At 34.7% G+C, this 24,314-nt stretch overlaps 1 protein-coding gene and 2 long non-coding RNA genes across 4 annotated transcripts in view; 2 read left to right on the top strand and 1 right to left on the bottom strand.

Annotated features, from left to right (window-relative positions):
* The window catches only part of LOC127881792 (ubiquitin-conjugating enzyme E2 N), a 31,676-nt gene continuing 7,362 nt past the window's right edge, over positions 1-24,314 (top strand). Inside the window, exons 1-4 of one of the 2 annotated variants that reach the window (XM_052429937.1) lie at positions 1-84; positions 17,470-17,550; positions 20,049-20,150; positions 21,998-22,142. In XM_052429937.1, the coding sequence (XP_052285897.1) occupies positions 31-84; positions 17,470-17,550; positions 20,049-20,150; positions 21,998-22,142 (382 nt within the window). In that variant the 5' untranslated portion in view covers positions 1-30. Of the gene's footprint in view, positions 85-17,449; positions 17,551-20,048; positions 20,151-21,997; positions 22,143-24,314 lie in introns of those variants that run through there. The other variant, XM_052429938.1, reaches the window with a different exon arrangement.
* On the top strand, positions 98-6,379 carry LOC127881798 (uncharacterized). Its single transcript, XR_008050279.1, has 2 exons — positions 98-325; positions 4,562-6,379. It is a non-coding gene; the product is annotated as an uncharacterized LOC127881798 (long non-coding RNA).
* On the bottom strand, positions 9,514-11,245 carry LOC127881803 (uncharacterized). The gene is made up of 2 exons (XR_008050286.1): positions 10,934-11,245; positions 9,514-10,455 (listed from the first exon to the last, which is right to left on the bottom strand). It is a non-coding gene; the product is annotated as an uncharacterized LOC127881803 (long non-coding RNA).

Below are 24,314 nucleotides of genomic sequence, written 5' to 3'. Positions count from 1 at the left end.
CCTCACAGCCGACATCGAATCTTTTATTCGATGTTGTGCAAGGGAGATAAATACTGTAAATTTCCGCCATTGCACCGATTTTACGTGGAGTCTAGAATGGATCCTTTATTTTGCTATATAGGATACCACTAAAGTTGGCCGTAAAAAGGCGGCCTCACCGCAAAGTAGTCGTATTTCCAAGATGTCTGTCAAGTCTGTCAAAGAATGCTGAAGGGAACGAATGTTTTCCGACGGTCCAGAATGGGCTAAAGACTAAATAAAATTATAAGAGTGAAGCGAATTGTCGTCAATTGAATTGGAACTAAAAACTGTTGCGAAAATTCAGGTAGGCTAAAAATAAAAAGTCGTTTAAAAGCTGATGGATCTTTCTATTATAAATGTTTTCATGTCATTTTAAATACATAATATTGATGAATCAAAGCAACACAAATTGGTTATAAAATGTAATAAATTAAAGATTAAGGCACAGGGATGCCTTGTGGTCAAAGTTCTTTGCTGAAGGCCTGTATGTTAAAAGGTAAAGCTATGTTTTGCACGGTCACACGCGTACCCCCATTTTGGCGTGAATATATTAAAACAGAGTGACTGAGTCTGCAGTTAATTACTTATAGCCACACAACTTATTTGACATAGTAAATTTAATTATAAATAAGAAACATATTTTATCTATGCAAATTAGAATATATATGGTGGTTACAAGGTAGAAATCCATTTTGTTTGTGGTTAAAAACTTCAAAATAATCGCATTTGTCAAAATGGACGTATACAATTTACATATAGAGCAGTTCATTGTTATTGTTTTGATTTTTGCACATGCGCAATGCACTGGTAGGCAAAAGCATGGGTTAAAGTAGCGCAAAACATATGGATAACGACACTTGTTTAGTAAATGAATCGAAAAGAAGGTCCTAAAAAAACAACACCTAAATAATATTTCAAAAATATAATATTTAGTGCAAAAAGAATTTATTAATACATTTATTTGCATCTTAAAACAATGCGTCATAAGTATCAAAGTAAAGATTGTCTGAAGACTGAAAGACCGGCAATTTGACACAACAAAGAGCTCTATAATGTATTAGCGGTATTATTTTTTGCATAAAAGCTTCAATAAATTACAATAATAATACATCTAATTATAAAATAATAATTATCAATGGCATGAGTACGCTAGTTTGATAAAAATGAGTGATAGAAAGTGTAAGGGGTGCTTTGAAAATTATGTACTACAAAGCCCTATTATAAGCGAAGTGCATGACGGTATTTACATGTAATTTTAATTTTGATGGGTTTTGTACAGAGAATGACACTATTGAGGAAAATTAACAAACAGCTGAAAAACACAACTTAACATGATGCAAATTGAACTGTGTATTCATGTATATTGAAAACTTGTTACTAGTAGTATGCGTGACACATATTTAACATTTTAACACACATATATCTATATACATATTGTTTTATTATTATTTTTTGAAAACATTATTTACCCCCGTTGGTGTTAAGCGTAATTTCTTGTTTTTATGATGTCGTTCGTGCATTGCTGTAACATTAAATCATCATACAGAATCATTCAGAATGACGTGGTTTTAATTAACTGATGTTTTCTACGTAAATTATATACTTATTGAATACTTTATTTTTTATAAATGAAACGGGCTAATATCTTTACTAATTACAATTTCTGATGATCCATATTGGACATGACTTTTAATTTGTACAATATGTAACATATCTAATTTAAACAACTGTTAAGTATTTCAGCGGTAAATAATTTAACCAAATGACTGCTTAATACTACCAGAAAGAGAAGACATGGTGGTATCCTCAATTGTGTTGAATGCCCAGACTGTCATCTGCCACCAAGTGTGGTTTACACCATGTTGTTAGTGAAGTCTGGACAATATTTGATAAAAACGCGATAATAGGTTTATGCAGAACTATAACACAGTAATACAAAGGCTAACATGATTTTAAGATTGATGCAAACAATGAAATGACAAATTTGGCATTTAATTTAATTAAATGTTTATTTAATGTGTCAACGTGTTAGTTTTCCCAGACAAATACCATTTTAGTTAATTTTTATATGTTGTTTATTTGGAATTGATCTATTTATTGCTTGTTTTCAATCTGTGTTTCAGTAAAGTAGAACAACTTGTTGGCATGTTCAAAAATAAAATCGTGTAAATATGAACGATCATGCTCTATTTCTTCCCATTGATTGTGTCTTTCTTTTGCCTACCAATGTAGTCCGGATGTACATTGTAAACATGCAGGTGCGGGTGACGTCACACGTGAACTGGTCTATAGAAATCCTACTTTCTGTTTTAAAAGCAGTATCGTTTGAAAATTAATAAATTACTTGCTAACTAGGCTATAGATTTAATGACAATTTTGCACACTTTAAAATTGCATCTATATGTATTGATTAACATGTATTTCATTTCAAGGTGTGCTTTAAAGCCACACATCTTGAAATGAAATACATGGCATAGTAAATTTAAGTATAAATAAGAAACATATTTTATCTATGCCAATTAGAATATATCTGGTGGTAACAAGGTAGAAATCCGTCTCTTTTGCGCTTTGAAACTTAACAATAATCGCGTTTGTCGAAAATGGACGTATACGTCTAGAAATCCTACTTTCGGTTTTAAAAGCGGTGCCGGTTGAAAAATAATAAATTACTTGTTAACTAGGCTATATATTTAATTTTATCTATCTCAATAAGAATATATCTATTGGTTACAAAGTAGAAATCCGTCTTTTTTGCGCTTTAAAACTTAAAAATAATCGTGTTTGACGAAACGGACGTACACGTAAAGAAATTATACTTTCGGTTTTGAAATTAAACAGAATAAAAATTTACTTGCTAACTAGGCTATAGATTGAAGGACAATTTTGCACACTTTTAAATTGCATCTATATGTATTGATCAACATGTGCTTAATTTCAAGGTGTGTGGCTTTAAATGAAATCATACTTCAGTAGGGTGATAAGAAAAAAACAGTATCTTGGTGACCGCTTTCAGTCAATATTCCAGTGACGTTGTGGAAGATGTGTTGTTTACACCAAAAATTTGGAATTTTAGAGTTAAAAAAATAGATTAATATGAACTGTTATCAGATAAGGTATCATAGTTAATTCGGCCCAAAATGTATACATTGGCAGTAGGTCTACTAGCCTTAAATCTACAAGTATTTTCCCTGTATTGAATTGATCTATTCAGTTAATAATACTGTTACTGCAGATTCATGAACTCTGATAAAAACAAATATTAAATTAAAACCACCTGTGGAACTCAGATGTACCGAAATTTAATAAAATAATCAAATATATGAATTGTTGTGATAGTCAGCATGTGCATATCATTTATTATAACTTTTGGTAATCTAACATTAATTTATGAATTTGTAATAATAATAAGTAAAAAAAGACAAGAGACTGCAAAGATAAGTTAATTGCAATTAATGACTTGTACATTATGTATGTATGTATGTATTTATTTTGACCTTGCGGTCAAGGATAACCCATGAAAGTGCAAGCACTTATTTCCAATGGGGTCCTTTGGTTTTTGCTGAAGAGACAGCAAGCAGAAGAGACAGTATTGGGATACAAGGAATCCGGGTGCGATACCCTAGCTCTTTGCGAATAGATACCTTGGTTCTTTTACGTGCTCAGTGTATAGCACCGATACACGCGAGAATTACCTGGGTTTCATACCAGTACATCTCTAGTTGGGTGGGAAACACTTGAAGCATTTCTGATATTTCCAGTGCCCCGGCCGGGATTTGAACCGGGGACCTCTGGAATGGTAGACCAGAGTGTTACCACTTGACCACCCTTGATAAATAGATTAATCATCATCTGGAGTAGTTTAAGAAATACTGTTAATGATCCATTATGAGATATTGTGAATGGTTATTTTCTGTGGTGGTGTGTTAACATCTTTAACTGAAATAACTGATATCATTTTCTTCTGAAACACTAAGCGATCCATGATAAAACTTTCATGGAATGTTCCGTGCTCAGGTGTTGAACTGTTCTTTTTTCAAAGCGAAAGCATTGCATATCATTCATTAGTTATGTTAGCAAGTCAACCAGAGTGATAACAGCAAAAAATCGTCTCTGAAACAATGTGACTTATAGCTTATATATTTAGCTTAAAACATCATCTTGTTATCCACTGTGGTGTCTGTAAATGTTATTTTAATCATATACATGTATTATCTGACCTGAAACAACGTTGGTGCTCAGAAATCTTAATTAGCAGCCAATTGTTTTGATTTTAACCAAAATAAACAAACAGTGACAATTGAAAACATTTTCAATGAAACCACAAGGCCAAGAGATGTAGATTAATAAGCAGTATCATGTTTAATTAAAATATCCTTCAAAATTGCTCCACACTTTCATGTATGTTGAACAGGTTTGAACAGCTTTGACCTTTCCATTGTATTTTATTCATGTGACACCATGTATGTTGAAGAGCCCCTTTGTTTGTTTGTTTTTTAAAGTGATGCAACTTAGTAATGGATTTTCTGGTTTTAATTTGCAGATTGTTGAGCAAGGCGTTCATGCCAGAAGGTTTACATCCAATATTGCCCAGGGGGACAGTAATTAGAACAATTTCTTTAAGTTTGTGTGGACACAGAGGCTTGAATGTAGAAATCAAAGAGTGGACATGCGTATAAAATATCGCCAACAGACCATGGACGGATAAAGAGAAAAATCTACTATTGTGATTGAAAGTTGAAAATAAACAGCAAATAAACTTCAAATAGAAATTTAAACATACAAGAAGTAGGGCCTTGACCATGCCTCAACAACATCAGGATCAAGAAGTCAAACATGCAATATTAATTCACATGCTTGTAGCTAATAGCACACGAGCATTAGCAAGTGAAGGAGAGAAACAATAACTAATGACCATAAAATTCTATATTGATACTTATCAAAATTGGATCCATTCTGAACAACTTCAAGAGTCTAGCCAGCTCTATTGATACTTAAAAATTGGATCCATTCTGGAAATTGTAAGAGTCTAGCCAGCTCTATTGATACTAACCAAAATTGGATCCATTCTGGAGACTTTCAAGTGTGTAGCCAGCTCTATTGATATTGACCAAAACTCGATCCATTCTGGACATTTGCAAGAGTGTATCCAGTCCTGTTGAAATTGACTGAGTTTTGATCCATTCTGGACATTTTCAAGAGTGAAGCCAGCTCTATTGTTACTTACTAAAATTGGATCAATTGTGGACACTTTCAAGACTCTAGCTAGCTCTATTGATACTTACCAAAATTTGATCCATTCGGGACAATTTTAAGAGTCAAGCCAGCTGTATTGGTACTCACCAAAATTGGATCCATTCTTGACAACTTCAAGACTCTAACTAGCTCTCTTGATACTTACCAAAATTTGATCTATTCTATACAAATTCAAGAGTCTAGCCAGCTCTATTGATACTTACCAAAATTGAATCCATTCTGGACAATTTCAAGAGTCTAGCAAGCTCTATTGATACTTACAGAAAATGGATCCAATCTAGACAATTTCAAGAGTCAAGCCAGCTCTCTTGATACTTACCAAATTGGATCCACTCTGGACAATTTCAAGAGTCTAGCCAGCTCTATTGATAATTTCCAAAATTGGATCCATTCTTAACAATTTCAAGAGTCTAGCCAGCTCTATTGATACTTACCAAAATATGATCCATTTTGGACAATTTCAAGAGTATAGCCAGCTCTATTGATATTGACCAAAATTGGATCCATTCTGGACAATTTCAAGAGTGTAGCCAGATCTATTGATACTTACAAAAATTGGATCCATTCTGGACAATTTCAAGAGTCTAGCCAGCTCTATTGATACTTTCCAAAATTGGATCCATTCTGTACAATTTCAAGAGTCTAGCCAGCTCTATTGATACTGACCGAAACTGGATCAATTCTGGAAATTTGCAAGAGTGTATCCAGTCCTGTTGAAATTGACCGAATTTGGATCCATTCTGGACATTTTCAAGAGTGTACCCAGCACTATTGTTACTTGCCAAAATTGGATCCATTATATACAATTTCAAGAGTCTAGCGTGCACTATTGATCCAATCTGGACATTTTCAAGCGTTTAGTCAGCCTTGTTGATACTGACCGAATTCGGATTCATTCTGTAAATTGTCAAAATATTTTTGATTGATCATATAATGTCCCTGGGATGAAAATAAGCCACACCTTTTTGCTTTTTATTAAAGGGGCCTTTTCAAGTTTTGGTAAATTGTCAAAATTGTTTCAGATTTTTATGTCCCCCACCACTATAGTGGTTTATAAAATTATAAATCGTTGCAATGCAAAACGATTGAATAATATGGAAAGTTCTGTTGTCGTTGTTATATTTTGTGAAACTACGAGAATTGCTTATATAAAGTATAAAATACCGTCCACATTGTATGACCACAAATGACCGAGTGGTCAAAGCAGTAGACTTTTACTCCAGTACTCCAGTTGTCAGAGGTTCTATCCCTGTTGAGGGTTCAACCAAGATTTGATTTTCAATTTGTGTCTAGTTATACACTGGGGACCATGGCGTTTTCCTTATATGCATGTTATAAAAATTATTATTATCCTAGACCTAAACAACAAAGATAAGGAGCCTGCAATTGAGGTTGCATCTGAATATTGTATGGTATTTGTTTGAACGACACAGGCCCTCTGGGACCTATTTAAAAAAAACATTCTTGATCCATTTTTCATCTTTAACAACTTTTATAATTTTTCTCAGTACATACTCCGGTTTGACTTGAAACATACAGACTAGTGAAAATAATAAGTACTGCCATAATTACCATGGAAATGTGTTGTTGTTTTTTGGTTAAAGGCCAATGTGCAGACTTACTACTAAATGATGAAACAATGATGTAATGTTACTGTTTTAAATTTTAAAAAGTATGTGTTTTTATATTCTTAGCATTTTTATTTATTTTTCATGTAAAATATACACTTTTGAAAAATGGTGTTTTATAACTGTTAAGTTAAATACACAGGTATTTCAGTTTGGTTATGTAGCGGGGTTTGTGTATTGACACAAGGGGTTATAGTTGCCAACTTTTATTAAGCCCCCCTTTGAAGAAGAGGGGGTATATTGTTTTGCACATGTCGGTCCGTTGGTTCGTCCACCAGATGGTTTCCGGATGAGAACACTTAGGCCTAGGATCATGAAACTTCATAGGAACATTGATCATGACTGGCAGATGACCCATATTGATTTTCAGGTCACTAAGTCAAAGGTCATGGGCACAGTGACTCGAAATAGTAAAATGGTTTTCGGATGATAACTCAAGAATGCTTACGCCTAGGATCATGAAACTTCATATGTACATTGATCATGACTGGCAAATGACCCTTTCGATTTTCAGGTCACTCGGTCAAAGGTCAAGGTCACAGTGACTCGAAACAGTAAAATGGTTTCCGGATGATAACTCAAGAATGCTTTCGCCTAGTTTTAATTATATAATTGATAATGGTATGAAATATAATAACATAAAGTATTATAAGTATTATCATAAATTATAAATCAGATAATTGATAAATACAATATCATTCAAATAATATAATGATTACAATTTTAACAAGTATACAAGTAAATACACTTAAAATAATAAAATGACTCACCAGTAACCATATGAAGAAAGAAACTAAAGATAGTAGGTTTAAGCAAATGAAAAATGCTTGTACCTCTTGCAAGGTTTAGTAACGAAATTAATCAAATGTTTCAGATATATAAAACCATAAATTGTATCTGAAATCAGCTCACCTAAAAAGCATTCTCCATTATTAATATACAGAAGCTCACTCATTCATCACACTGAATCTCTCTTGATTGGATAAGTAGTTATAATTATTTATATAACTGGTGTTTTGTTTTGTTTTCATTGTGTTTCCTTTTTGCTTTTTGCTTTCTCTGAGAAATTTGCATCTTGATTTTTTAGCTCATCTATTTTTTGAAAAAAAAATTATGAGCTATTGTCATCACCTTGGCATCGGCGTCGGCGTCAGGTTAAGTTTTGCGTTTAGGTCCACTTTTCTCAGAGAGTATCAATGCTATTGCATTCAAACTTGGTACACTTACTTACTATCATGAGGGGACTGGGCAGGCAAAGTTAGATAACTCTGGCGTGCATTTTGACTGAATTATGTGCCCTTTTTATACTTATAAAATTGAAAATTTTGGTTAAGTTTTGTGTTTAGGTCCATTTTATTCCTTAAGTATCAAAGCTATTGCTTTCATACTTGAAACACTTACTATCATAAGGGGACTGTGCAGGCAAAGTAATGTAACTCTGACTGGCATTTTGACAGAATTATGTGCCCTTTTTATACTTAGAAAATTGAAAATTTGGTTATGTTTTGTGTTTAGGTCCACTTTATTCCTACAGTATCAAAGCTATTGCTTTCATACTTGGAACACTCGCAAACTATCATAAGGGTACAGTAAAAGGACAAGTTGCATAACTCTGGATGTCATTTTTACGGAATTATGGCCCTTTTTTGACTTAGTAACTTTGAATATATGGTTAAATTTTGTGTTTCGATCCCCTTTACTTCTTAAGTATCAAGGCTATTGCTTTCAAACTTCAAATACTTTCATGCTATCATGAGGTTACTGTACCTGGCAAGTTGAATTTTACCTTGACCTTTGAATAACCTTGACTCTCAAGGTCAAATTATTAAATTTTGCTAAAATTGCCATAACTTCTTTATTTATGATTAGATTTGATTGATACTTTGACAAAACTACTCTTACCTGACATACCACAATAGACTCCACCCAAACCATCGCCCGTGCCCCCCCCCCTCCCCCCCCCCCCCCGAATCCCCCCCTATTTTTTTTATTTTTTTAAGATCATCTCACAAATGACCACCACACCCTCACACTATACCCCCCCCACCCCACCCCCTCCCCCATTTTTTTTTTTTAACGGTTAAAAAACAAAACTATTTATTTTGATTATTTTATGTTTGAAATACCGTCCAACCATCGCACCCAAGAATCCCCCCCAGCCCCCCTCCCCCCCTCAGAATCCCCCCCCTAATTTTTTATTTATTTATTTTTTTTTTCAGATCATCTCACAAATTACCACCACACCCTCACACTATACCCCCCACCTCACCCCCCCATTTTTTTTTAAACGATTAAAAACACAAATATTTATTTTTATTATTTTATGTTTGAAATACCGTCCAACCATCGCACCCAAGAATCCCCCACAGCCCCCCTCCCCCCACCCCCACCCGAATCCCCCCCCCCCTATTTTTTTTTTTTTTTTTTTTTTTTAAGATCATCTCACAAATTACCACCACACCCTCACACTATACCCCCCCCCCACCTCACCCCCCCATTTTTTTTTTAAACGGTTAAAAAACAAATATTTATTTTTATTATTTTATGTTTGAAATACCGTCCAACCATCGCACCCAACAGGCCTTTACACTAACTTTTTTGACAGGGTACCCGGAGGGAACCCTACTTTCAACTTTTGGTGGCCCTCACCAAAACCTAGGGAGCCCTCTTGTTTCAACACACAGCTTCTCTCGGCGTAAGGGCAAATAAGTACAAGAAGCATACTAGTACACATTTTTATTTCCTATATTCAATTCTGTTGCCATTTAAAGCAGACCCATTAAAAGCTCATAACTTTGTCTTGTAAACTTTTGATTTCATGTATTTCATCAATATCATCAGCATCGTCATCCGTGTCATAATCATCTTCAGCATTATCATCTTCAGCATTGCCCTTCGCCGCCAGAACTTAGCGTTTCGGAAGTTCTTATTATAAACTTTTAAGAAATAAAAGGTAATTACGCGCATTCAGGGGTTTCACTGGCTCAACAAAACTTGTTGCAACTTTTTCGCGCCGTGAAAACTGTCGATTATTCCAACCTTATTAATAAGAACAATCATTTAAAGAAACCTTACTACATTAATGTGATTGCCTATATTATCACTTTAAAAAGTATATTATTACATAAAAAACAATAAGTACCTTCATAAGTCATACCTTCATAAGTCTTAATAAGCTTTATTTGTATATAAATACCATTTTTTTCAACTTGATTAACAACACAGATAACCAAAATAATATAACAATGTTAACTTCAATGTATTAAACAGTATGCTGCCTAAATGTTTCAAAATTAATTATTTAAACATTGAATCACACCAATTTACATCATTTGAAAGGGAAAAAGAAATATAAAACATCAGAAAATAAATCATCTCACTTAATTTGTTAAACAGTTATATATGGTCATTTGGACATGTCATACATCAGCTTCTGTTATTAAAACGTTTTCTGTTAGTGGTGGATGATTTCCAGGATCAATTAAATTATAGTTGTTCACGCCTATTTCCTGACAGTAAGGCCCAGACAATTACCACCATCTTTTCTTGTTGCCTGAAATAACATAAAGCATTTTTTTTTTACAAACTATCAACAACAAACAAACACATACATGTCACTATCTTTAAATGTCCGAATTTTAACATATCCGAAATATAGTACACCAAGTGAACGATATACTTTTTATTTCAGAAATTGTTGGTATCTTAATCAAATTATATCCTTCCAAGGTCATTATAATAATGGAACTATTAAACAGAAATGCTCACAAATACCTGTAGAAAAAAGTGTATACCGGCATGTGTTTTTGTGGAGAATCTAAATGCTTTTGCCAGCCCGATCGCCTATGGTTTTGATTAAAGAAATAGAGGCCCTAATAATTATTATAATAACTGATCGTCGTGACAGTTTGTCCCAATGTTACTTTTTTGGGGGCTCAATATCTTAAAGGAGCCATTAATAATCCGATAATCCGATAATAATCCCCATAAAACTTGACAATAGCAGTAAAAACACCGTTTGTAACACTTACACGCTTCAGTGATTTCAATATACTCTCTGCACTGTAGGTCGCTTACATCGTCGAAAATCAATATTTACAACTTACAGACGCTGGCCGCTAATGCTCAGTCGCGTGCTTTCGATTCGCAGTACATTTTCGGATAAGATTTTACCGATGTTTTTTTATACGCCGCTCTTAAAAAATTGGAGGCACTTTTAAAAATTCAAATGGTCAATCAAGACAAAGTGGTTTTATAAATTTAGGGTTCCCGGAGGACCACCCAGCTTGAAGGAACTGGTGGTCCTCGCCAAAATCTGGGGGCCTCGGGTCCCCGGACCACCGTTAGTGTCGAGGCCTGCCCAAGAATCCCCCCCCCACCCCCCACCCCCCAAATTTTTGTTTTTCCTTTTTTTCGCATTTTTGGAAGATAATGTAATAAATGTCCACACCCCCACACAATGCACCCCTCTTCACTCCACCCCTCCCTCCTTTGTGATTGAAAATGAGAGTCCCTTCAACTTTAAAAAGAAAATAGATGAGCGGTCTGCACCCGAAAGGCGGTGCTCTTGTTTCATTTGCTTAATTGGGTTTGCATTCTGATGCTTTTTTTGCTTTTGCTTTCTTTGAGCTTAACAGTATGTATATATAATACTAGTGACACTACAACAGTTTGCTGTTGTTGTCTTATTTCGTTCATTTCATTTGATATCTTGTTGAAGAACTTGTAGTACTGTATGTATATTGCATTAATCAATGCTTCTTTGCTCATCATTTGCCTTTGAAGCTCTGAAATAGTGCTAGTTACACATGCAGGATAATCATTTCAGCATTAGTATTGTATTATTTTGCTTTTATAATTATATTTTATTTTTTATTCATCAGTGTTGTATTGTGTTGCTTATATTGTATGAAATTTGCTGATCATTTTCCTTCAAATCTGGTTTGAGGTGATAATTTCCTTTAAGCCCTTTTTATTTTGTGGCACTATTGTGTTCTATTTTCTCTGTAAGCATTTTTACACCATTTCTTTTTATGGTACCTTAGGCCCCTTCCTTGTGTCAACATCAACAATCTTTTAAACAGCTCTTAATTTTGAATGTATAGTACTGATATTATATTTCTGCTTACATTTGAATAATGTCATATAGGAATACTGCTTTAATTGTGTTTTTATTGTGCTTTATTAGAATAAATATTTCTTATGTATGCCATGTATTATTGATGTGTTGCAATTTGCTACTGCTTGTTAGTTTGGTAAACAGCTATACACAGTGTTTGTTATATACATGTTATTTCATACTGACAATAAATTCGTTTTGATGTGATTTGATTAAGGATGAGTCTTTGTGAATACCCTGTTACATACTCCCTCTGTAGAGAAAAACTGCTACTGAGATTTAATTTCTTTTGTATACCCTAAACACAACAATTTAAATAAATTAATATATTCTTACTAGAATACTTCACTTTTACCTATACCAGCAATTTAAAATTACTGCGTACACTTTCCACCATAGTAGATAATGTTTACAAGGACTGGAGTGTTAAAGTGAGTGGAAAAATTAGTAAGATCATGACCTACAGCTGTATATATGCATGAAAACAGCTGTTCAATCTGCTGAGGGTTGACCTATTACTAAGATGTAAACAGATCTTAGAATCATGTACAGGAAAATTTAGCACAGTTATTCAACTTAGAAGTTTAAAATTAACTACACACCATAATTGCAATACAAATTTATATATTTAAATAATACAATAACGAAAAAAAACAGCCTTTATTTAATAATTAAGATAAATATCACTATATACGGTTCTGATTATTTGAAAGTTATTTACAAACCTCTCTGTATCAGATAGTATTAATATTTAATACTAGTGATTAATAGGGTAAAAAATTATACACAAGAGGAACATACACAAAATAATATTCATCAGGTTTACATGAAACTCATTGTCAATATGGAAAATATAAAGCTATATTGGAGCAAATCTTGGCAGATGGAGTTTAATGTTAAAAAATGCGCCATCATGAATATCTCCAACTCCACTAAGAAAAGACTACAACTATACTATGAATAACGAAACCCTCGAAAATCTTTAACATCACCCTTACTTAGGAGTCGATCTTTGTGATAATCTGAAATTAAACACTCGTATCGATAACGCAACCAAGAAAGCTTCACAAACTCTGGGATTCATCAAACGCAACTTGAATAAATGCCCACAACCAGTAAAAGAAATGGCATTTGAAAACATTTAAATAATATAAAACGGATACCCAACAAAATCTAACAATAGACACATGCTACAGATAACACAGTCGACAATACAAAGAGACTCATGTTGCTCCAGTATGATTGCTTGCCCATTGATATTGGATAATATTTATTTTGAAATTTCATACCGGCTGGTAAGAAGTTTCAGTTTGGATAAAGTGGCTCGGAAATCGCCCATTATCAACAGTATTAGTTTAATTAATCGTAGTCACGACCATGGAACAAATAGTGGTTGAAACGCTATTACTGTTGACCGTATAAATAAAAAATGGAAATAATGGATCGAACATCATTTCGTAAAATCAGGATTTGAATGTCATCCTAGCAATCAGTAGGGCGTTTCCGCCAAAACGGCTCAAAAGCTAAACCCAGTTCATGCTTAATTGTATTCAAATTAATTATGATTATGTTAAGCAATTAGGTAGTTTATTTACTTTAAACATTATCATCACATTTCAGCCAAATTAAACAAAAAAGGAAAATAGCTATTCAAAAACACATATTTTTGTTGAAAGATGTTACATCCTATAAAAACTATAAAGCTGCAGAGTAAATACACACATATATATATGATAAGCCCTGTGATGGGCTTATCAGCGCAGTGTATTGCTGAAATCGTCTAGAATGGATCCAAATTCGGTAAGTATCAATAGAGCTGGCTATACGTTTGAAATCGTCTAGAATGGATCCCATTTTGGTAAGTATCAATGGAGCTGGCTAACTCTTGAAAACGTCTAGAATGGATTCAATTTTAGTAAGTATCAATAGAGCTAGCTAGACTCTTGTAATCGTCTAGAATGGATCAAATTTTCGTAAGAAGCAATAGAGCTGGCTAGACTCTTGAAATTGTCTAGAATGGATCCAATTTTGGAAAGTATCAATAGAGCTGGCTAGACTCTTGAAATTGTCTAGAATGGATTCCATTTTGGTAAGTATCAATACAGCTGGCTATACTCTTGAAAACGTCTAGAATGGATCCAATTTTGGTAAGTATAAATAGAGCTTGCTAGACTCTTGAAATCGTCTAGAATGGATCCATTTTCGGTAAGTATAAATAGAGCTGGCTCAACTCTTGACATCGTCTAGAATGGATCCCATTTGGGTAAGTATCAATAGAGCTGGCTATACTATTGAAATCGTCTAGAATGGATCCCATTTTGGTAAGTATCAATGGAGCTGGCTAGACTCTTGAAATCGTATAGAATGGAATCAAATTCGGTAAGTATCAAAACAGCTGGCTAGACTCTTGAAATTGTCTAGAATGGATCCAATTTTTGTAAGTATCAATAGAGCTGGCTAGACTCTTGAAATTGTCTAGAATGAATCCCATTTTGGTATCAATATAGCTGGCTATACTCTTGAAATCGTCTAGAATGGATCCAATTTTGGTAAGTATAAATAGAGCTGGCTAGACTCTTGAAATCGTCTAGAATGGATCTAATTTTGGTAAGTATAAATAGAGCTGGCTAACTCTTGAAATCGTCTTGAATGTACCATTTCGGTTATTATCAATAGAGCAGGTTAACTATTGAAAACGTCTAGACTGAATCAAATATTGGTAAGCATCGAAAGAGCTGGCTAGACTCTTGAAATCGTATAGAATGGATCCAAATTCGGTAAGTATCAATAGAGCTGGTTACATATTGAAATCGTTTAGACGGGATCAAATTTTGGTAAGCATCAAGTGAGCTAGCTAGACTCTTGCAATCGTCTAGAATGGATCCAAATTCGGTAATAGAGCTGGCTATACTCTTGAAATCGTCTATAATGGATCCCATTTTGGTAAGTATCAATGGAGCTGGCTAACTCTGAAAACGTCTAGAATGGATTCAATTTTAGTAAGTATCAATAGAGCTGGCTAGACTCTTGAAATCGTCTAGAATGGATCAAATTTTGGTAAGTATCAATAGAGCTGGCTATACTCTTGAAATTGTCTAGAATGGATCCAATTTTGGTAAGTATCAATAGAGCTGGCTAGACTTTTGAAATTGTCTAGAATGGATCCCATTTGGGTAAGTATCAATAAAGCTGGCTATACTCTTGAAATCGTCTAGAATGGATCCAATTTTGGTAAGTATAAATAGAGCTGGCTCGACTCTTGAAATCATCTAGAATGGAATCAAATTCGGTAAGTATCAAAACAGCTGGCTAGACTCTTGAAATTGTCTAGAATGGATCCAATTTTTGTAAGTATCAATAGAGCTGGCTAGACTCTTGAAATTGTCTAGAATGGATCCCATTTTGGTATCAATATAGCTGGCTATACTCTTGAAATCGTCTAGAATGGATCCAGTTTTGGTAAGTATAAATAGAGCTGGCTAGACTCTTGAAATCGTCTAGAATGGATCTAATTTTGGTAAGTATAAATAGAGCTGGCTTACTCTTGAAATCGTCTTGAATGTACAATTTCGGTTATTATCAATAGAGCAGGTTAACTATTGAAAACGTCTAGACTGAATCAAATTTTGGTAAACATCGACAGAGCTGGCTAGACTCTTGAAATCGTATAGAATGGATCCAAATTCGGTAAGTATCAATAGAGCTGGTTACATATTGAAATCGTTTAGACGGGATCAAATTTTGGTAAGCATCAAGAGAGCTAGCTAGACTCTTGCAATCGTCTAGAATGGATCCAAATTCGGTAATAGAGCTGGCTATACTCTTGAAATCGTCTATAATGGATCCCATTTTGGTAAGTATCAATGGAGCTGGCTAACTCTGAAAACGTCTAGAATGGATTCAATTTTAGTAAGTATCAATAGAGCTGGCTAGACTCTTGAAATCGTCTAGAATGGATCAAATTTTGGTAAGTATCAATAGAGCTGGCTAGACTTTTGAAATTGTCTAGAATGGATCCCATTTGGGTAAGTATCAATAAAGCTGGCTATACTCTTGAAATCGTCTAGAATGGATCCAATTTTGGTAAGTATAAATAGAGCTGGCTCGACTCTTGAAATCATCTAGAATGGATCCCAAATTCGGTAAGTATTAATAGAGCTGGCTATACTCTTGAAATTGTCTAGAATGGATCAAATTTTGGTAAGTATCAATAGAGCTGGCTATACTCTTGAAATTGTCTAGAATGGATCCAATTTTGGTAATTCTCAATAGAGCTGGCTAGACTTTTGAAATTGTCTAGAATGGATCCCATTTGGGTAAGTATCAATAAAGCTGGCTATACTCTTGAAATCGTCTAGAATGGATCCAATTTGGTAAGTATAAATAGAGCTGGCTCGACTCTTGAAATCATCTAGAATGGATCCCAAATTCGGTAAGTATCAATAGAGCTGGCTATACTCTTGAAATCGTCTAGAATGGATCCCACTTTGTTAAGTATCAATGGAGCTGGCTAACTCTTGAAAGCGTCTAGAATGGATCCCAATTTTAGTAAGTATCAATAGAGCTGGCTAGACTCTTGAAATCGTCTAGAATGGATCCAATTTCGGTAAGTTTAAATAGAGCTGGCTAGACTCTTGAAATCATCTAGAATGGATCCCAAATTCGGTAAGTATCAATAGAGCTGGCCATACTCTTGAAATCGTCTAGAATGGATCCCATTTTTGTAAGTATCAATGGAGCTGGCTAACTCTTGAAAACGTCTAGAATGGATCCCAATTTTAGTAAGTATCAATAGAGCTGGCTAGACTCTTAAAATCGTCTAGAATGGATCCAATTTCGGTAAGTATCAATAGAACTAGACTCTTGAAATTGCCGTATGGATTCCTTTTTGGCAAGTATCAATAGAGCTGGCTAACTCTTGAAATCGTCTAGAATGAATACACTTTCGGTAAGTATCAATATAGCTGGTTTACTATTCAAATCATCTAGAATTGATCCAATTTTGGTAAGCATCAAGAGAGCTGACTAGACTCTTGAAATCGTCTAGAACGGATCCAATTTCGGTATCAATAGAGATGGCTAGACTCTATCAAAAGAGCTGGCTAGACTCTTGAATTTTTTTGTCTAGAATGGATCCAAATTTGGTAAGTATCAATACAGCTGGCTATATTCTTGAAATCGTCTATAATGGATACAATTTTGTTTTGATGAGCGGTACTTCGGTTGAAAAGACAGATTTTACTTGTAGCCATTGTGCATATCAACAGTTTTATTGATACTTTGACACCCTTTAATCCAAATTTGGTCTTTATCAACAGCGATTTTCTTTTCAAATAATTTATTTAACAAAAAAAAAACATTGTCGTAAACGATGCTGCAAATATATAGATTTGGTATCCATTGTAGCAATTTATTAAGGATCCTATATAGACACGACCCCGATTTTAGTTATTTCACATTTTGTTGAAAGAAAACAGGAAACATACACAAGACTCCATGGCAGGAGGTCTACCGAGACGTATTATAAAAGTATGACAGAAATGACCCTATTTGAATATGAAATGTCCGTTCTTTAAATTGAGCTAAAGTGTCATGTATTTTTCTTGACTGTCACTATAAGTAAAAACAGTGTCACTGAGTGTGTTGAATTTGAACACGAAATATTAAAATAAAAACATAATATTTATTTGTTAAAGCTCCATATTGTTTAGGCATAATTTTTACTTGACAATAGATGAATAATAAAAACATCAATGACGAATGTATTTTTTAAAAATTAAGTTAACAATTTATGCACAGAACTTGGCAGAAGTAGAGCGACATGTTAACATATTTTCATGTTTAATTTTAAATTAATATAAACAAACATATTTCTTAGTCAGGAGTGCTATTTTGCTGGTTAATATTAACTGTATGCTGTATTAAATAAAGCAAACATTCTTTTTTGAATCCATTACAGTCAGGGCCAAAAAACCCTTCTTCGCAAGGGGCCTCTTTTTCTTCCCCTTAACGAAAAAGGCCCTTTCCCCAACAGAAATTTCTTTAAAATCATGCATTTTTCTCTAAATTTACCATCTACCTCAGTATTTTTAATTCCCAAAGCCAGAACATTGTGTGTTTTTTTCCTTGAAAAAAAGGCTGTGGCCCTTTCCCCAAAGTTGGTGTTTTGGCCCTAACAGATTTAACATTGTCATATTGCCTTATTGCCAACATGTCACTTAATAGTTGTGGCTACCATAACTTTAAATATTGCTTTTTATGATTTTTGACTGGCGCGACTTTAAAGTTATGGACCAACCCCATTAGGAAAGTCATCCAGAAATTCCCGAAAAGTTGACAGTTAACAAAAACCGGTCCAAAAAAGCTTTTTAATACAGTTGTTGGCCCGGATAAACCACTTGATCGGAAAGATTGACATTTTTCACATTTAATTGATATATTATTTCACAAAATACTATCTTAAACATTTAAAATTTATCTTTTCTGCTCTAAAATATCGAGAAAAACAGCGATGCGACAGACATTCTTGAAATGCGCATCTCCCGAGATTTCACGCTTGTATGAGGTTATTTCTATTTTTAGTAACATACCATGTGCTCAAGTGTTTTCAAATTCAGAATGACATTTCCCGGTATTTTAAATTATTCTTGCTTTTTTTTTGTAAACAAATTGTAGTGTAAATGCAAACTCAAAGTAACAAATATTAAAAATGACCTGATTTGCTTTAAAATCAGTCTTTTAATCCACCAGATGTAAGTTGTTAATCACAAATAATAGATTTCCGAAAACGAAAGTAATGTTTACAATTTCAGCAATAAATGTCAAGGTGGATCCAAAAGTATCCAAATGAAAACTCGTCACGTGACCAAGTGACAATGGCGTCAAAATTGTGAATTTCAGGCTGATGAGAGTCATTTTCATCTATTGTAAGATGCATTTGAAAAATTTGAACCTTTAAATATGCCCCGATGCAGTAATTTATTATATTCATTCACCAATATATGTAGAAATGTATCCAAGAAAATGAACTGTCATTTATTTATAGCGTGACATTAATATGTTATGACTCTGGTTGACTTTCGATATGGGGTTTGCTTCAGCGTACAGGTCTCTCAATACTATATAAACTGTTGGCTGAAGTTTCTTTAGCTAGTCATTTAAAATATTGTAGGTGTTTATGTTATGAATAAGAAGCACCCGTCCTGTAGTATTTAGTTCTGAACAAATAATGATCATCCAGATATTGTCTTTATATGCAAACTTGTGCAAGCAACGTGTGCAGTGAATTCCAATTCTTGTCAGACAAAATGACAAAAAAGACTATGTCTGTCTACTTGAAATGGATAGGTAATGCTAGCGTTGTGCTTTACGTATTTATGGTTCTTTTCTCCATGTATAACAATATATAATATAAACAATCATAACTAGATGAAGTGCATGTATATGACATAGTGCCGCTGATTCACACAACGGCGCGCCAACAGCGGCGTCACACAATGTCCCGGCCTAATGCCCTACAATGTAAACAAACAGATTTACAATGTCTTACAAAACATTTTGGCGCTCTCAGACACACAATCTCTGAATATTTTTGTATGTTCATATGAAACCCACATCATTGTCCAACAGATTTACCAAATGTCTTACATGATCACGATCAAGCATCTGACATGTCTGTTTAGACTATGTAAAATTCCACTGGTCCACCTTAAAAAGCTACTAAAATTTTGCGCTGTGCAAATCAGATATTGGTCACCAAATCGTAAAAAAACATATTTCTAATCTAGAAGCCACATTTTAATGACTCGATAATCAATATTGACGTGGTCAGAATGTTAATATTCATTATATAACAGCCCTGTTGTAATATTGGATCATCTAAATACTAGAAAATAAGGTGAAGTCCTTGACAATTGTTGTACTGTGAGCGCAGGTGAGTGTTAAGATTGGTCATTGCTGACTTGTTTCATAATGGGGAAACATATTAAAATTTATATTAAAACAACAACTGATGCTGTCTTTCACAGGAGACCCAGCGTCTAATGCAGGAGCCTGTACCAGGTATAAATGCCATACCTGATGAGCAAAATGCCAGATATTTCCATGTCGTGGTAGCTGGGCCAGAGGGGGTAAGAACTTCTTTATTTATTCATCCCTGTCATTAATCTTGATTAATATTAAATGAGTCAGGCTTGAAGTTCTTCATTTAAAAAGATGCAAACCTTTGTACCAATAGTTTTTGAAGTCTTATGTCAATTGATATGTTTTCTCAAAATTTAGATTAGCAAACGATGAAATTCCTGTTTTAAAATCCTAGTAAGGCCCCTGATAAATATATTTTGGTTGTTCTGCTCCAATAATTTCTTACAGATTTATTGCAGTGTGATCAAAAATAGGATTTTTTAAAGAATTTTATTAAACTTTATGTGCAGTATCACCACAGGGTGGACATGCACATATTGTCCTGTAGTTCCGCTTTTAAAAGTGAGTTTTCTTAGAGTTACTGCCCCTTGAATAATCATTTGTTTCCACACATTTAACCCATCCATTTACTAATTGCATCATCGGTGATCATCCATCAGTTTTACTGATACATGTATTCTTGTTATGTTAATTATGCCCCCCTTCGAAGAAGAGGGGGTATATTGCTTTGCTCATGTCGGTCGGTCGGTAGGTTGGTCGGTCCGTCCACCAGGTGGTTGTCGTATGATAAGTCAAGAACGCATACGCCTAGGATCATGAAACTTCATAGGTAGATTGATCATGACTCGCAGATGACCCCTATTGATTTTGAGGTCACTAGGTCAAAGGTCAAGGTCACGGTGACCCGAAATAGTAAAATGGTTTTCGGATGATAACTCAAGAACGCATACGCCTAGGATCATGAAACTTCATGGGTAGATTGATCATGACTTGCAGATGACCCCTATTGATTTTGAGGTCACTAGGTCAAAGGTCAAGGTCACGGTGACCCGCAATAGTAAAATGGTTTCCGGATGATAACTCAAGAATGCATACGCCTAGGATCATGAAACTTCATGGGTAGATTGATCATGAGTCGCAGATGACCCCTATTGATTTTGAGGTCACTAGGTCAAAGGTCAAGGTCACGGTGACCCGAAATAGTAAAATGGTTTCCGGATGATAACTCAAGAATGCATACACCTAGGATCATGAAACTTCATGGGTAGATTGATCAAGACTCGCAGATGACCCCTATTGATTTTGAGGTCACTAGTTGTTGTTGTTATCCTTATAAGTACTGTAAAATTCCTTGATAATTATGGTTAAAAAAATGCTTATGTTAGGCTTCAAAAGAACTATGATATTTGGAGAAATAGTGAGAAATTTATTATTTTTAAGCAATTTTTCTTTTCCGAAAAAACCTTGTCCTAGTATAAAACTGTTGTTAAGGTTGGTCATCTCAAGAACTTGTACTTAAAATGACACAATAGAGGTTGCCATGGCGTAGTAGGTATGGTGTCCGACTAGGTATCCGGTCGTCATGGGTTTGATCCCCACTGTGAAAGTGTTCTTGAGATTTCCCCCAATGACACAAGTACTTTTTATGCCCCTGAAGGGTGGTATAATATTTGAAATGTGTGTCAGTCTGTCTGTCTGTCAGTCCATCTGTCCGAAAACTTTTACATTGGTCATAACTTTTGCAATATTGAAGATAGCAACTTGATATTTGGCATGCATGTGTATCTCATGGAGCTGCACATTGTGTGTGGTGAAAGGTCAAGGCCATCTTTCAAGGTCAAAGGTCAAATATATGGCTTCAAAGAGGTGCAAAAGGGGCATTGTGTTTCTGACAAACACATCTCTTGTTCTATCTAGTCAACAGACTAGAGAGCCTTTCAATGTGCTTTTGTTCTTGAAATGCAATCAAGCTAAAACAAATAAGTCTAAACTAAAAATCACACATTTGTTGATGCTATGGGAAATCATGTGATTGATTTCTGTTATATTTCAGTCCCCGTATGAGAATGGAGTATTCAAGCTAGAACTGTTTCTACCAGAGGAGTATCCAATGTCGGCACCTAAAGTTAGATTTATGACTAAAATTTATCATCCTAACATAGATAAAGTTGGTAGGATATGCCTGGATATTTTGAAAGGTTTGTATCCTTTTATATTTACAATGAATGCTCATGTTAAATCACTCATACTGTGAGTTTTACTACAAAATTTCTGTTTTATTACGGTGTGGGCAAGCTGTTGGCTACATTATTTTAAAAAATACAAGATGAGCAATAATAAAATGTGAGCAGGTTTTCACGAGCCTTCTTCAGTGTCCTAAGGAAGCACCGGGAGCAAGCAATTTCACCGGTTACATTCACTCTTCATGCCGGTTACTTTTCCCCAAAATATAAATTGAAATGGCGCAAATACACCCGTTTTATTGCTAACCCGCCCGCAACTTTGATAATATAACTGGCTTCTCAAATTTTTCTGGAGAACACTGCTATGACATGAGAATATGACATTTGCAAGCGTACATACCGGGTACTTTGATTTCAATCATTGTACATACAGTCAAAACCTGACGGCTCGAACTCGCTTAGATCTAATTTCTGGTTTTCTTAATTTCTCCTATTTAATGTTCAAATAAATTTCTCTCAGATGGCTCCAATTCACCAGGGTCGAATTATTGGACAGCTCAAACTGTTTTCACAGCCCTGATCACAATTTTCACACATTCGTTTTGCTCGAACTCGCTTCAGTTCGCATAAAGCTGTAGCTTAAATAACAGACAAACAAAGGCTAAGTTTCTTTCAACAGTTAGAACTTTTTTGTGTGAGAAATTCCATATCAACACTTAGTTTTCAGGAAAAGAAATATAAGAAACATAAGAATACATGTTTTGTTTAAGGAGCATATCAATGCCAATGCATAAATGTTTTCCAACTGTCAGTCAGTGAGTACAGTTTGTCCGCACTTTTTGGTTTCAACTCTTAAACTCAACCAATTTTTATATGGACACCAAACTTGCATACAATGTTTTTAAGCAATAAATAGAGGCTAATTTTAAGCATAAAATTGAGGTCAAGTTCAATAACCAGCAAATTGCACCTGGCACTTTGGAGTTGTGGCCCTTGAAATATTTCATTTGTTGATTAGTGTACCTAAATTGTGTCCAGAGCCTATCTCAGAAACTAATATCAACATGGATCTTCTGAATAGGTAGATCTCTTGGGCATTTTGCAGTGATTTAGAAGGACTGCAAGTATTGTGATTATATTTTTAGAGTTTTTAGCTTTTGTGATCGCCTTTTGTCCGTCATCTGTCGTCCGTTGTGCCGCGTCAACATTTGCCTTGTAAACACTCTAGAGGCCACATTTATTGTCCAATCTTCATGAAATTTGGTCTAAAGATTGGTCTCAATGATATCTTGGACGAGTTCAAAATTGGTTACGTTTGCTTGAAAACATGGCTGCCAAGGGGCGGGACATTTTTCCTTATATGGATATACATGTACATGTACTAAAACCTTGTTAACACTCTAGAGGCCACATTTATTATCCGATCTTCATGAAACTTGGTCAGAAGATTTATCCCAATGTTATCTTGGATGAGTTCGAAAATGGTAACCTTTGCTTGAAAAACATGGCTGCCAAGGGGTGGGGCATTTTGCCTTAAATGGCAATAGTAAAATCTTGTAAACACTCTAGACGCCACATTTATTGTCCAATCTTCATGAAACTTGGTCAGAAGATTCATCCCAATAATATCTTTGACGATTATAAAATTGATGCCCGTTGGTTAAAAAACATGGTTGCCAGGGGGCGGGGCGTTTTTCCTTATATGGCTAAAGTAAAACCTTGTTAACACTCTAGAGGCCACATTTATTTTCCGATCTTCATGAAACTTGGTCAGAAGATTTGTCCCAATGATATCTTGGATGAGTTCGAAAATGATTTTAGTTTCTTTAAAAACATGGCCACCAGGAGGCGGGGCATTTTTCCATATACGGCTATATTTGGCTTTAGTAAAACCTTGTTAACACTCTAGAGGCCAGTCAGGCCACATTTACATTTATTGTCCAATCTTCATGAAATTTGGTCAGAAGATTGGTCTTATTGATATCTTGGATGAGTTTAAAAATGGTTACGTTTGCTGGAAAAACATGGCTGCGAAGGGGTGGGGCATTTTTCCTTATATGGCTATATATGGCTGTAGTAAAATCTTGTTAACACTCTAGAGGCCACATTTATAGTCTGATCTTCATGAAACTCAGTCAGAAGATTCACCCCAATAATATCTTGGACGAGTTACAAAATGATGCCAGT

The sequence above is a fragment of the Dreissena polymorpha genome, chromosome 5, assembly GCF_020536995.1.
Source record: "Dreissena polymorpha isolate Duluth1 chromosome 5, UMN_Dpol_1.0, whole genome shotgun sequence".
In the NCBI taxonomy this organism is placed as follows: domain Eukaryota; kingdom Metazoa; phylum Mollusca; class Bivalvia; order Myida; family Dreissenidae; genus Dreissena; species Dreissena polymorpha.
This window is presented reverse-complemented; position numbering and strand designations above follow the sequence as displayed.